Source organism: Pongo pygmaeus, chromosome 8, assembly GCF_028885625.2.
Source record: "Pongo pygmaeus isolate AG05252 chromosome 8, NHGRI_mPonPyg2-v2.0_pri, whole genome shotgun sequence".
Lineage (NCBI taxonomy): Eukaryota > Metazoa > Chordata > Mammalia > Primates > Hominidae > Pongo > Pongo pygmaeus.
The window spans coordinates 101,524,194-101,539,931 of NC_072381.2; the positions used below are offsets into that span (position 1 = coordinate 101,524,194).

Sequence of the window (15,738 nt, forward strand, 5' to 3'; positions counted from 1 at the left end):
TAACATTTCTAAAGGACCTTCTCCTTACCCGCCCCCTGCCCCATGGGGCAAGTCCTGAGCCCACTGATTCTGAGGACTCAGTGAGGACCCCCACAGAGGTCCTTCAGGAAGGGAGCCAACAGCTCACACCTGCATCTGTGCACACTGCACAAATGTGCATGGCAGAGGTGCCCAGAGACAGAGGCTCCGACCCACCACTCCTGACACAGACCTCAGACACTGCTCCTTTATAAGCACACTTAAATACAGTAAATGCCTCTAACTTCACATTCAGAGGATATTTACTCATTCATCTCTGAGTTCTCAAGGGCTTTTGCTGACAGGTTTTCCTTAATGGACAAATTGAGACAAGTGTAGGCTGCTGCCCGAATCTCATCTTCTCAAGTCATAGAAGGGACCCAAAGGGTCTTGTCCCCTGCACCCAACCTCCCTTCCTGTACCTGAAGATGGATGCCAGACAATCATTATGAAGGAGGAAGTGAGAGAGAAGGAAGATGGATCTTCACTGTGGGACAGAGGGCAGGCTGGGAGGGGAGAGGCCAGAGCTGAGCCAGCCCCCTCAGCATCCCCTGGCTGCCTCTGACATGATGCTCACCTGCTTGGACACCGTTGCTCAGTGAGACCAAGGGGGCTTTTCATGAGGCTCTTCATTAATTTAACTGAACTGAATAAATATTTTGTTAAGAACTTACTACACATACAAGTCCACAATTCCCTTTTTTTTTTTTTTTTTGAGACAGGGTCTTGTTCTGTCACCCAGGCTGGAGTGCAGTGGGGTGATCACAGCTTACTGGAGGCTTCAATCTCCTGGACTCAAGTGATCCTCCCTGCTAAGTAGCTCCTGAGTAGCTGGGACTACAGGCGTGCACCACCACACCTGGCTAATTTTTTGTCAAGATGAGATTTTGCCATGTTGCCCAGGCTGGCCTTGAACCCCTGGACTCAATCCATCCACCTGCCTTGGTCTCCCAAAGTGCTGGGATTACAGGCATAAGCCACGGTGCCTGGCCTACAATTCCTAATGGATTTATAGGGCATTCTGTAAGTACAGCCTGGACCTGCTGCCCTCAGTCTGTACTTTTTTAGTTTATGAGATAGAGCACAGATAAGCACATATTGAAGTAATGATCCATTACCAAGGATTATCGAGGACTTGGTACATGTAAAGCACATTAAGGCACCATGTTAGGGGACGAGGAAGAGGTGAAGAAGCATACATAGGCCTCTGCCCTCTCAGAATTTATAACAGGGAAGATACATGCACCCCCATATCATCTCATCCAAACACAAACAAGAAAAAGAAAAGGCCTCAAAAAGTATTGAAATAGAGATCAAGAAGTTCCTTCCCACGTATGTCACTGGAGAGAGGCCCCCAGGCTTCCACTCAGAGCCCACTGACTCTTTTCCTAAACCCTCAAGGGTGGGAGCAACAGCAAAGAGTGGGTGGTGTGGATTGTACCCGGCAGCCTTCCCTAGCACCCTGGGAAGCCATGCCCCCTCCATGACAGCTGTCTTCCACAGTACCTGAACTGGCTCTGATTTTTTGAAACATTTTGGAAAAGAGATTGCATTTGGAATGTTTACATTTCATGTGACAACACGAAAACAATAAACTGAAATGTCACCTGAATGTGTAATAGGAGTCTCACTGTGTTTAAGTAGCTGGTGTATCAAATTGAATACTTAAGACTGACACCATTAAAGTACCCTTGACTACTCATAGAATTTGATGGAAGATCTCGGGGGAGTGGAACAAAATCTTGTCTGAAAAATAAGGAAGTAGAAAGAAGGTCTAAGTCTGAATTTCATCCCAGGGGTTTTCCCTCTTCTGAAATGTTAAGGGCTCCTTTGGCCACTATATTATCTTTGTCAGACCTTCCTCCTGACTTTTCTACTATGCTTCCTTTTCTTGCATATCTCAGAATTGTCTGCCAAAACCTTCCTTTTCCTTTCCCTCCCTATACATAACTTCTGGCAATCAGAGGATAGCATGAGCACTGGTGGAAAGCCTATGGTCTTGCCTCAGGAAGACAGAGTTCTAGGGAAGGATGGAGCATGACTCTTCTATTTCATGGGCCAGTGACCCATGAAACAATATCGTTCCCTGATAATATCTGCCAGAATGGTCATGGATCAAGGCAGGTTGAACAAGGGATTCTGAATAATAACAATAATAATAACAAAGCACTAGCATTTTATGAGTGCAAGTCATCTATATTGAGTCACTTAATTCTCATGATATCTACTCATGATACCCCTAGGCATAGGTGCCATTTTTTCAGAGGAAGAAACTAAGAAATAGAGATGACTTCACTTGTTCAAAGTCCAGCACCTAGCAAATGTCAGAGCCAGGACCTAAACCTCTGGCTTTGGAGTTGGCTAAATCCATTCTACTGGCTTCTCAAGCACAACGGGGAGGGCAGGGGCTGTCACTACACCAGATTTACTATATCATCCTCGGCAGGCACCTTACTGGCTATCAAAGGACCAAGAGCAATATTGACCAGAGGAAATTGATGTGGTGTGGTGCTTTGACAGAAACACCAACTAGGCACCTGATGGACACTTTTGTGATGCCCACTGGGGGACTATCTGAAGCCTTTAAATGGGAATGGATGGTTATTCAAAGACACAGGCTAGTAGTCTGATCATTTCTTTTGTAAAAATAATCTCTGAAGGTTCCACTGTTTGCACACTCGGAAACTCACTCGGACCATTTAGGCTTGTCCCTTCAAAACTATTTCACTTCTTCCCCCCTCTTGTAGGTGTTCCCACCTGTATGTGACAATCACATAACTAGGACATTATTTTCTTGTTTAGATTTTCTTTCTTCATCTGATGTCTCTAGTATTAAAATATAGCTATACCAGGTTAATAGCAAACTTATGAGTAATAAATCCAGCTGGCTAATGCCCCCTTGGTGATTCTTTAAATATTTAATACAACCAGTGTTTGAGGACTCATTCACCCTCTCAACCAACTGACCCCTCCACAGTCTCGGCACCTCCCCTGAGCCAGATCCTGGGGTAGGCCCTGGAAACAGCTGTGAGCAAAGAAAGAAATCTCAGGGCATGTGCAGGGCACTAGAGGGATCTGTCCCAGCGTGGGGCCAGGTAAAGCCTCCTGAACAATGACATTGAAGGCAAGGTCTCCAAGGAGCTTGCAATGTACTTAGGAAGCGATTAGACTGAGACACAAAGTAATTAGGGAATAAGTACAGGCTAAGTGTAAGGGGGAAGAGACTTCCTGCAAAGGAGAGCTCTCTGAGGGCTACAGAAACCAGAGGAGGCTTCCTGGAGGTGGAGGCCTCAAGCTGGGCCTTGAAGGATGAGTAGGATTAGGTGTCCTAAAAGTGAGAACACAAAGACCAAGAAGAAAAACCCGTGAAATACAGGCTGATTGGAGTACTGGGTGTGTTTTAGGAAGAGGAGGTCCCTGTAAGACAGTGTATTTTAGGAAGAGGAGGTCCTTGTAAGGCAAGTAGAGCTTTGTAAGAGGCAAACACCAGATATTAGTAATCTATTTCTCTAAAGGAGGGTTGAGGTCTTCATTTATTTATTTGTTAAAGGTTTTCTATTCCAGTAACAACAGCCCTCATCCTGAGTTATCGGGAGTTAGGAGTCTCCATTTCGGCTAGGGCCTAAGCAACCTGGTCACGATGTTTTAGATTGGCATGTTTGACCTTTGTCTCTCCAGAGGGTAAGATGAGCTGGCTAAGATGGCTCTGAGCTCCACTCCCCACTTACAAAGCGCTTGTGGGTTCTGAGGAGAGGATAAGAAAACCAGAACTTGTGAAGAAAGTGAATAATTTCACAAGAAATGAGTCCAGGAAAAGATTTTTAAAATACTCTTCTTTCATTTTCTATGAAGGAGCCTGTCTCTGGAAGCAGCGCTCAGCCTCTCAATGACTTGTGTTCAGCTCTGTGAGAGAAGAGAGTGTGTGTGTATGAATGCGTGTGCGTGTGTGTGTGCGTGCATAAGTGTGCCTAGGGGAGAGGGACAAGGGGAGAGAGGGAGAGGAAATGCCCGTGAGAATGCTGGAGAGCATTCTCTGTGCTGTTAATGGGGGTCATGGGCACCCCTCAGTATCTTGCGCTCAGCCTTGCGGGTTGCCAAAACCTATGGGAGCAACCAGGAACATTCATGGTTTGGGGGTAGGGGTGACATGGCAAAAACTAGCTTTGTGGTGAGATGAAACTGGTAACATCTGGAGGAGTTCAGCGGCTCAGTCGTTGTCACTGAGGAGAGAGCCGAGAGGCAGGGGTGTGGCTGCTGGACAAGAAGGTGCAAGGTGGCTGAGTGAAGAAAGCCCAGACTAGGGTGGTCACAGCTAAAATGGAACAGCAAATTCAGGAGAACAAAAAGCAGGATTTGGAGCATGTGGCCTGGAGGCTTTACGCATTGAGAAACAGGGGTGCCCGCAGGGGAGGGAGGAGTGAGTTTAGAGTCCTGCGTGGGAGCATCAAGGTGTTCAGAAAGGAAGTCAGGTCGGGGTTGGAAGCCAGGGAGTTACCAGTGTAGACTTGAGACATGAAGCCAGATTAATCGATGAACCCTACAGAAGTGAAAAATCATTCTCTCTCCTCAGCACTTAGTGTGTACCAGGCACTCATTAAGAGTTTTGCATTCACATTTGCAGAATTCTCCTGTCACAGAGTAGGGGCTATGAGCACCATTTATAGACAAGAAAATCTGATGCTTGGAGAGGTGAAGTACAAGCCCAAGGTGGCATAGCTGGTAACAGGGCACACTGGGGTTCCAACCAAGGTCTGTCTGGCTCAAAACCAAGCTTGTAACCATCATGATGTTCTGAAAGAACTGTGGGTTGAGGGTTGAGGGCTAAACTCTGGGACCCCCTCAGTCAAGGGAGGGGACACGGAGAAGCCAGCAAGGTGCCCAGGAAGGTAGGGTGAAAACCAGAACTTGTCTAGCAGATGCCAAAAGGCCTGGGGAAATGGCCGGTTCCACACACATGCCACCAGACAGTGCATGAGGATGAGGACTGGCCGTCTGTTCCCATTATTAAGACATTTGGAAATACAAGTGATTACTCTTCATAGTTGATCTGTTTTTCTTATTTGAAATAGACATAAAACTAAACCAAAGCACACATACACTTTACCTGAAGCTGTTCCTGGAGGAGAGGCGGGCGTTGAGGAATTTGGCTTGGTTGATCTATTCACCATGGGAGCTTAAACACAGAAATGTATGTATGTATATATATATATACACATAAAACCATTACAGATACATGCCATTGAGGAAAATTCACACTCAGGGAAAAATGATGACCAGACCAGAGAATTTGCAAAGAATGAGAGACGCACTTATTAGACACACAAACCAATAAAAGAAGTCTTCTCAGAAGAAACATCTTTAGAATGGAAATATCAGTGACAGATTCATAATTTGATATATTATTATTTGATTATTTGATGATAGAGATCTTGTTAAAGTGAATAATGGCTTCGAATTTCATTTGCCAAATGGGAGGTCTAAGAGATAAAGGAGTTTTATTGTTTTTGTTTTTCATCAAGAGTGTATTGAACCCCTTACTGGAGGGGCCCAATTAATAGCTCCACCTCCCCTACCAGATGCAATACACACCATTGCTCTGGGATTTCATGGGTTTTTTTCTTTTCTTTTTTGTTTTTTTAAAGAGGGGTTGGTAAGGAGGGAATGTGTATTTGTTGTTTTGTGGTAATGGGTGGCTTGGGAATTCAGGTGGGTCTTGAAGCTGCTGGTGATAGGTACGGAGTACGGGAGAGGGTTGCTACATGATGGCGGACTGAAACCTGAATATGGCTACCATGGAGTTGAGAGTAGTAGATGAGTAATGTTACCTGAAGAGGTATCACTTGTACTGGATCATATTCTCCATAGTGACTATATTCAGAGTAAACATACCCTGTTTCCATGCCTAATCTTATGCAGCACTGGCTTTTTAAGGTAATTCATTCGTCATAGCATTTGCTGTTCTGTGAAGGGTTTACGGATGAAATGTTTCATAGGCCTAACATACTACTAAATTTAAAGAGCCAGGACTCAGGGCATATTTCACTCTTTCATTTTTTCACTCCTCTGCAGAAACTGTTCTTGGTGCAATGTTTACAAGGCCAACATGGTGGCTTGCGACATTGTATTAGGTTTTATGAGAAATCCATTTGAAGCGAGGGCAGCTGAAGAGAACTACCCAGGTGCTTTCATAATGTGAGATGGGAAGATTAAATCATGGAAGAGGAAGGGGAAGGCAGGGAAGGGCTATGACACACAGAGATGGGTTGTCACTGATGCTGTCTGCCCAACCAGCCAAAGAAGCACACACTGTGGCCCAGGGGAGAAAGTCCTGGGCACTGTCATTTCTGAGCCTCTAAGTGCTTACTACCAAATACTCTTGAACATCCTGATCAACTGCTAAAAATTTTCAGGTGCTTAAGGCGACAAACTCTTACCTTTTTCAGGTGGAGGTGAACTGCTTTCTGTGGGATGAATATAGTTTTCATCATTATCTTCCACGGGGACCACATAATCAGCCTAACAGAAATATAAAACTGAATGAGAAGAATGCTGTACATTCATAGTTGACTGTATGGGAGGGAGTGATTTTTTTAAAAAGCATTATTGAGATGCAATTCACACACCATAAAATTCTACTATGTAAATTGTACAATTTGGTGACTTTTAGTATATTCACAGATGTATACAACCATCACCACAATCTAATTTGAGGACATTTTTATGACCCCCAAAAGAAACCTTGCACCCATTAGTCACTCCCCATCCACCGCTCCCTTGACCTAGTCGACCACAAATCTACTTTCTTTCTCTGTAGATTTTGCCCATTCTGGACATTGAATATGCACGGAATCACACAATCTGTAGTCTTTTGAGACTTCTTTCACTTAGTATAATGTTTTCAAGGTTTTCCTGTGGTATAGTATGTATCACAACTCCAGTCTTTTTATGGCCAAATAATATTCTATTTTATGAGTATGCCACATTTGTTTATCCATTCATCAGCTGATGGACATTTGAGTTTTTTTCCACTTTTTGACTGTAATGAATAATGGTGTCATGACTATTCATGCACAAGTTTTTGTGTAGACATGCATTTCTCTTGGGAATATCCTAGAGGTGAAATTGTTGAGTCACATGGTAGCTCTAAGTTTAACAGTCGGAGAAACTGCCAAACTGTTTTCCAAAGAGGCGGCACCATTTTTCATTCCTGCCAGCAATGTATGAGGGCTCCAGTTTTTCCATATCCTCACCAACACTTGTTATCATCCTTTTTATTACAGCCATCCTTGTGTGTGCAAAATGATATCTCATTATAGTTTTGATTTGCATTTCCCTGAAGACTAATGATGTTGAGTATCTTTTTATATACTTACTGTCAATTTTTGTATATTCTTTGGAGACATGTCTATTCAAATCTTTGCCCATTTTTAATTGGGTTGTTTATCTTTTTATTGAGTTTTATCTATATATTCTAGTTATAAGTTCTTCATCAGATATACAATTTACAAAACTTTTCTTCCATTTTGTAGGTTGCTTTTTTACTTTCTTATTGGTATCATTGGTGGCACAAAATGTTTAAATTTTGAAGTCTGTTTTATTTATTCTTTTATTGCTTGTACTTTTGATGTCATATCTAAGAAACCATTGCCTAACCCAAAGCCATAAAGACTCATACCTGTGTTTTCCTCTAAGAGTTTTACAGTTTTAGCTCTTACAGTTAGGTCTATGCTACATTTTCAGTTAATTTTTGTGTATGGTGCGAGATTAGAAGTCCAGTTTCATTCTTTTGCCTGTGGATACATCTAGCACCATTTACCTAGCACTATTTGTTTTAAAAAAGTATTTCTCCATTGAATCGTCTTAGCACTTTTGTCAATAATTAAATGACGATAAATGTGGGGAGGGAAAGATTTTATATTGACAAGACACAAATGAGGTAACCAGATCTCAAAACTGGTTTTTACCACCTGCCCTGGTGGGCAGCCAAGAAGGGTACTGGGAGAAACAAAAACAAAAATTTATTGCCAGGTGTTCTTCTAAGTGCTTTACATGTTTTTTTTTTGTCTCATTTAATCCTTCTAACAACACAATAAGAGAGCTATCACCATCGGCTCCATTTCCAGATGAAGAAACTGAGGCACAGAAAAATTAAGTAGTTTGCTCAAGTTGTCAAGTTTAAAAGTGGTAGACCCAGAAGGGCACAGTGGCTCGTGCCTGTAATCCCAGAACTTTGGGAGGCTGAGGCAGGTGGATAAATAGAGTCCAGGAGTTCAAAACCAGCCTGGGCAAATGGTGAAACCCTGTCGCTACAAAAAATATAGAAAAATTAGTCAAACATATTGGTATGCACCTGTAGTCCCAGCTACTCTGGAGGCTGAGGTGGGAAGGTTGCTTGAGCCCAGGAAGCTGAGGCTGCAGTGAGTTGTGATTGTGCTTGGCAACAGAATGAGACCTTGTCTCCAAAAAAAAAAAAAAAAAAAAAAGTGGTAGATCCAGGATTTGAACTCAAGCAGTTCAGTAATTTAGCACCCATACTTTTATCCACCACATTCTAGTACCTTCCATCCTCCCCCTCCTCTTTCTGTCTTATCTACCCTGTCTTTATTTAATTGCTATTTCTTATCTCTTTCTTCACCTCTGAAGCTGGCCGAGAGGCACCAGAGAGTTCTACTCACACGTCTCAATCTGCAGTTATATTTAGAGATGATCTGGCTGAGGGAGATGAGGCTTTGGAATCATACAGACCTGGGAGGAAATCTGTGCTTGAGTCTTTTCTAGATGTATGACCTGTGGGGGAGTTAATTGCTGAATCATCGGAAGTTCTCCTGGATTCTGCCATTCAGAGGTGGGCACTTGCTCCTCTGTGGCACAGGGAACCTGGTCCTCATCTCTGCTTCGTCTCTGGCCCCACAGTGTCAAACTATGAACTCCTGAAGGACAGGGCTTTCTCCTTCTCTGTGTTTGTGTTTCCAGTGCCTGGCCAGTCAAATGCCTCACTAAATTGAATTGAAATTGCCTAACCCAATAGCCAAGGCTGGGATGGGCTGACTTAGCAGCTTTGAATAGGATGTTGAGTGGCTGCGGTATCCCTGCAGGACCTTTTTGGTTCTATGGGTTCACCTTTTTGGATTCATTAGTAGCCAGAGTGACATGCTTTATAAGAACCCAACTTCTCTTCTAGGCGTTAGTTCCTATAAAAGGAGAGGCTGAGCCCCTAGGAGGCATGCCACCCTCTTAAACCCTGTAGTCAACAAAATCCTTAAATATCTTATGTCTGAACACAGAATATTGGTATTGACACTTGGCAATGATGCCTGAATGGATATAGGGAAGTTGGAAGCTCCAGGCCCTAACGCAGTCCTACTTAACCACTTCAAAATTTATTCTTTCCTCTGTATTCTTAATTTTGTACTTGTTTTGTTCTGCAGTGCTTGATTACAGAAAATGTTTTTATCTGCAGTGTTTAGAATCTGAGCTGTTTAGAGTCATGATGATATAGGAGTTAAGAAAAAATTACTTAGGCAGATAGTGAGGGTAAGATGTCGTTGGTAAGGTTTTCCTTTTAATAAAAAGCAGCCCCAAAATCATTTTCTTTTCTAACAAAGAGCAGCCTGTAAAATCAAGCTGCTGATATAGACAAGCAAGCTGGAAGCTTGCATGGGTGAATGCTGGCAGTTGTGCCAATAGGAAAATGCTACCTGTGACTAGGCATGATCAAAATGGTGGCTCTGTCTTCCCCTCTCTTTGCCAGCCACCTGTACAGTAAGGAGCAGACAAGATGGCACTGGCCAAGTAGAAAACCCATTTGTATAATAAGATTAGGGTGGGGCGACCAGCCTCTTCTGCACCATGTAAATGTCACTCCTGATCAAACTAATCTGTGGACCCTATGTAAATCAGATATCACCTCCTGAAGCGTGCCTCTAAAATCTGCTGTGGTCCACCTCAGGCCTGGTTTTCCCTTCAGTTTCCACTGTCTTGCAAGAGAGAGAAAGATGCTCTCCTCTCTCCTTTCTTCTGTCTATTAAACTGTCTGTTCCTTAACCCACCCACACGTGTCCATGTCATTAATCTTGTCAGTGCGAGATGACGAACCCCAGGTATTTACCCCAGACAACGATGCCACTTCAATGATATTTCTGGAATGGAGACATTTGTATTCCCAAAGAAGAATGATAGGAAAAAAGACTTGATCCAATCTCAACAAATTCTGTTTGTAGTGTCTGCCCAACTCTCTCATCTTTATAGGGTTTTAGGAGAAGGAATGTACAACGTATATTCCCAGCATTGCGATTCAATGCTTTAACGTTGTTATTGCTGAAATAAGTAAATGACCAAGAACCATCACATTTTATATCCTTTATTAGGACATAATGTGGTCTTACTGACCACTTTGACATTGCTGCAGTGTTTTAATATCAACCCCCTTATTTCATGAACAAAACACAAAAACTTGACTTTAGTGAATCAGTGATTGGTCTTTTGAAGCCAGATAGATTATTACACTACCATGACCTACAGGTATTAGAAATCCTTCTTCAATTATTACAATGACATGATTCAAAATTAAAAATAGATTAAAAATCATCTAAGATCAACTCTAATGTTTAGATGTTTCAGTATTAATAAGACATTTGTCATAAGTGTTTACATGTTTGCCTCCCCCTAGGACTACAGATTTGAAAAATAGGAGTAGTGTGAATTTATCTTATTTTCACTTTCCTATTGGCTCATACCCTATTACTTAGCAGGAGTCATTTTGATTAGCTATTAAATGCCCACATGAGCTGCATCCTCATTACCACTCATATAAGCATTTAAAAGCTTTCCACACGTTATTTTATTGAATTCTTATAAAAATACCCTCTAAGTATATTCCCTCTGTGACCTTGGACAAGTTTTTTAGCCCCTTTACACCTTTGTTTCCTCATGTGTAAAGTGGGGCTGATGATGGACTTCATAGGGTTAGTGTGAGGATTTAATGAGATAATGGATACAAAGTGCTCAGAACACCAGTGGATACACAGCATTCACCAAGTGTTAGCCTGTCTCATTATAGCACAGATGCTCCTTCCTCCTAAATGTCTTTGCCCCACCTCCAGCTCTCTGTTTAGCCTGTATCTCTGTATTTTGCCTATAACCTGTAGAGCAGGGTTAAACACTTTTATTTATGCTTGTACTTGACTTCTTCTTTTCCCAACTAATGGTTCAGCCATATCTTAATGTTGGCTTCTGTTTGTTTGTTTATTTGTTTTTACACCTCTTTCTTATATTGGCTCTCTATCTGCCCATTCCAGAATGCCCCCACTTTCATACTTCTCTTTTTCCCACTGGTGCAGACTTGCCTGAGCCACCTCCACAAGGCTGCTATTAGCAAACCTCTGCCCTGCCTCCCTGGGGTCCATTCTCAGTTATTTACAGAAATGAAGAGCCTTACATAACCCACAGTATTCATTTGCATTCTATATCTGAATTTGTGTCTTCATGTGGAATTGTCAAATGCTGAAATAATTTACAGTAAGACCCTAACAGCTGGTCTCCCCATCCTGTCCCCTCCCCTGCTCAGCTTCTCTTTGCCACCCTATTCCCACCCTTGAAAGGACAACATCGCCTCTCAGATGGGTAGGTAATAGTAAGAAGGAGTGTGTGCAGGGTGAGGCTGTGTACATGCACTGTGTGCATTGTGGGAGCTATGACAAATCAAAAAAGAGACCAGGATTCACAGCTGAGAGAGAGGGGGATGCCCTGGGGCCCAGTTGCTTTGAGGCCACGGCTGGCCTGGTGTTGCTAGATCTTCAGTTTTCAGAAGAAACTAGAAAACTGGATTTTGTCAAGACTCTAGAATATGGTAGAAAGGAATCTGACATGTATTAAACCCCTCTGTGTGTGAGGCACTGTATTTAGTGCTGTACATATGTTCTTTTATTAAATTCTCAAAATAACAGAGATGAAAAACAGACTCAAAGAAGTTGTCTAGCTTGCCCCAAATCATACACCTAGAAGGGCCAAAGCAGGAATTTGGGCCTAGATGCTGCATCTATTTTGATTTAAAAGTCCATCTTTTCCATCTCCTGCTGGGCTGCAAATTTTATAAAGGCGGAATGAAGGTCACTTCACATGTGTATAAGCCATAAGTTTTATCCTCTACAGGCGAGTTATTTCTTAGAGAAGCTGCAGGCTGGTCTCTGTCCTTATTTAAAATGCAAGGACCTCTGGGAGCCATAACGCATTAGGCTTTATCAGTTACTACAACAGTTTGGATGAGTTTACCTATTCATTTTCAAATAGGAGCTATTTCATCGGGAAAATGACACAAAGGGCTAGGTGCTAAGAGAGGGGAGATTGAGGAGGTAAACCCAGAGTTGGATGCTGGGCCATCTGAAAAGGTGGGTCTCTGGACACCTGGTGGGGCAGGGCAGCTGTGGGGAGGGAGGAAGTGAGAAGCAAGAGCTGTCAAAGGGAAGTGAGGGATTAGCTCCTCCACAGGTTGTGCGGGGTACCTTACAGACTAGCTATCTCCATTGTACATCCTGGCCCATGTCACCCTCTGCATCTGAGAAGAGGGAAGTGGAGGAGCAGAGAGAAAAGAAGGTGGAGGAAAGAAAGCAAGGTGGCGACAGTGTTACAGTGGATATAATAGCTAGTCAGGCATGAGCAGGGCAGGAGAGGGCTCCCCTGCCCCAGGAATGTCAGGAGACCATCAGGTGATTGTCAGGTGGTTGTTAATTGTCTCTCTAAAATAATAATTGGTTACAGCCAGCACCAGGGAAAGGCGGTCTCCCAATAGATAGAAAAAACCTGAAACTGGTGATGAGCAGTTTCCCGATTAAGATCTCAGGAGTTGAGCAAGTGGGCTCAAGCATGCGCATTAAGAGGCAAAATGGCAGAGTTTAAGTGGTATTTGACCTTCCAGAAACATTCAGCTGGTAAGGCAAGAATGCTTCAAGGGATCGTGCGTACAACTCCGGTAAGCACACTGCACATGCTCACCTCCCAAATGCTAGCAGGGCACTGCACAAGCGGACAGGCCACACAAAGGAAGAATCAGGGGAGAAGGGACACAAGACCCCGGAAGTGTGCCAGTGTATAAAACCCCAACTCAAAGGTCAAACAGCGCACTGGATCTCTCAGGTCGTCCACTTGGCCCTCTTCTAAGTGTACTTGACTTCTTTTCATTCCTGCTCTGAAACTTGACTTGGGCTCTCCTTCTGCCTTATGCCCAGGAGGCAAGAATTGAGGTTGCTGCAGACCCTTATGGATTTGCTGTCAGTAACAACAGGACAGAGAAGCAAAGGAGAATAAAGAGAGGAAGAACATCTTAGGAAGGAAGGAAGAGATTCACAGGAAACCACAGGGAAGAAGGAGGGGATAATATGAGGGGCACAGACTCAGTATTGATATTTTACCATACACCTCTAGTAAACTGACATATTTACAATAAGCCATTTTGGAGAAAACCAAGTCCCTTTGATATAATAGTGGAGAGCAGCGGGCAGCCAGCGGGCAGGCTGTCCTGGTCGCTTGTCCTGCCCCCTTCTGTGTCCTGGGAAGCCTTTGGCACAGATATACTTTACCTCATCCTCAAGGAGGCCTTTGGGTTTGGGTGGGACTTGAGGTTTCTGCAGAGCAGTCAGGGCCGGCAGGGTGGAGGTGAGCCTTGCTTTCTCTGAAGGCCAGCTGGGCTTACTGGGAAGTGTCTTGCTGAAGGGCGGGGAATGCCTCTGGCTTGATCGATTGTCTTGAAAGGAACAAACAAAAAACATAACATAAAAGAGGCTCCAGATCATTTCCTGGGTGGAAGCCATTGAGATCTAGAAAGTATAAAACCACGGGTGTCTATGTAGCCACAAATGATCCACGGGGCATTCCCTTGGAAGAGTAAAGTGAAATGTTAGGCCAAAAATTTCAACTGCTCATTGACTTAAATGACAAAAACTGGAAGAATATCCTCATTAAAAACATCCTTCTGGGGCAGTGATGGACACCCAGAGGTTCAGGAGAGCCAACAACCCAACACTTGGCCACACAGAGGGGATGGAAGCTGCACTGGAGGGTGTGGGGTGGGGGTGAGGTGGTCCTGGCTTTTAAAAATGCCAAGGCCTAGGCTCCACCCCAGCCTGACAATGTTTGAACTCCTCAGGAGGAGCCTGGCATTACGGGTTGGAAAAGTTCCCCAGGTTATGCTAAAGTGTATCCAGGTGGTGATTACTCACGTGGATCAACTTCCATACTCCTTCCCTCAGTGATTTCGCTCCATTTACAGGGAATCTGTGGGATCCCTTTGGTCCAGGACTGTCCTTCTCAGCAGGTATCAGAAAAGGAGTCAGGCTCTAAGGCCAACTGGATCTGAGTTCTGTCCCTTGCTCTGTCACTCACTAGCTGTGCTCTTTGGGGCTGGTTATTCAACCTCTCTGGGACTCACATTCTTCATTGTTATTTTTAATTTTCTAATTTTTTATTTTTTTGAGACAAAGTCTTGCTCTGTTTCTCAGGCTGGAGTACAGTGGCGTGATCTCTGGTTACTGCAACCTCCTCCTCCCAGGTTCAAGTGATTCTCCTGCCTCAGCCTCCCAAGTAGCTGGGATTACAGTCACCCACCACCATGCCTGGCTAATTTTTGTATTTTTAGTAGAGATGGGGTTTTACCATGTTGGCCAGGCTGGTTTTGAACTCCTGACCTCAAGTGATTCACCCACCTCAGCCTCCTGAAGTGTTAGGATTACAGGCATGAGCCACCACGCCCGGCCAACATTCTTCATTTTTAAAATAAGGATCCTAATATCGACCTTAGAGATCTTGTGGGGATTAGGAAGATGGCAGTGAAGGCAGTAGGTACAGTGTGTCTGCCTAATAAATAGAACTTATATCACCTGTGCTGTGTGAGAGAGGCCTTAGGCAGCCTCAAGTCTACCCAGCGATTCAGTGAGCTGGGCATAGATTCAGACTGATGTGTTCTAGGAAAATCTTAGCATAGGAATAACCTGGCGTGTTCTTGATACTGGGAACAGCACAGGTGGTAGCACTGGCCTCTGAATTGCATCACTGGCTTCTTGCTGCTTCTTCCTGTGACAGCCCCACCTCGCCTGGTGCAGCTGTCCTTGCCTGTTAGGCCTCCGTCTCTGTGCTCCTGGTGCCTGCCCCTGCCCTCGGCCCTCACTCCTTGGTAAGGTATGTGATTAACTTCACCTCCGCTGCCTCCTCAGAAGCCTCTTTCTGGTGGTGTGGCTGTACTCAGGCATGAGGGCATCCTTCCTTTTATGCCTATAACTCTTGTCAGTTTTATTTGCAGCTCCTGGAGTTTACTCCGATTTCTGAGTAAGCAAATATTTAATGTAATATTTAAGCCCATCAGAAGTAGCAAAACACAGGAGACAGGCTTTGAAGAGTGTGATTTTTTTTTTTTTTTTTTTTTTTTTAGACAGAGTTTCATTCTTGTTGCCCAGGCTGGAGTGCAGTGGTGCGATCTTGGCTCACTGCAACCTCTGCGTCCCGGGTTCAAGCGATTCTACTGCCTCAGCCTCCCTAGTAGCTGGGATTACTGGCATGCACCACCATGCCCAGCTAATTTTTTTGTATTTTTAGTAGAGACGGGGTTTCGCCATGTTGGCCAGGCTGGTCTTGAACTCCTGATGTCAGGTGATCCATCCACTTTGGCCTCCCAAAGTGCTGGGATTACAGGTGTGAGCCACTGCGCTCGGCCAAGAGTGTGTTCTTGAATGG

At 44.0% G+C, this 15,738-nt stretch overlaps 1 protein-coding gene across 1 annotated transcript in view; it reads right to left on the reverse strand.

Moving 5' to 3' along the window:
• Window positions 1-15,738, reverse strand: part of BLNK (B cell linker) — a 79,387-nt gene that overhangs the window by 17,878 nt on the left and 45,771 nt on the right. Inside the window, exons 6-8 of the mRNA XM_054436076.2 lie at window positions 13,593-13,756; window positions 6,453-6,534; window positions 5,123-5,191 (exon numbers count right to left, since the gene is read on the reverse strand). Of these exons, the coding sequence (XP_054292051.1) occupies window positions 5,123-5,191; window positions 6,453-6,534; window positions 13,593-13,756 (315 nt within the window). The remainder of the gene's footprint in view (window positions 1-5,122; window positions 5,192-6,452; window positions 6,535-13,592; window positions 13,757-15,738) is intronic.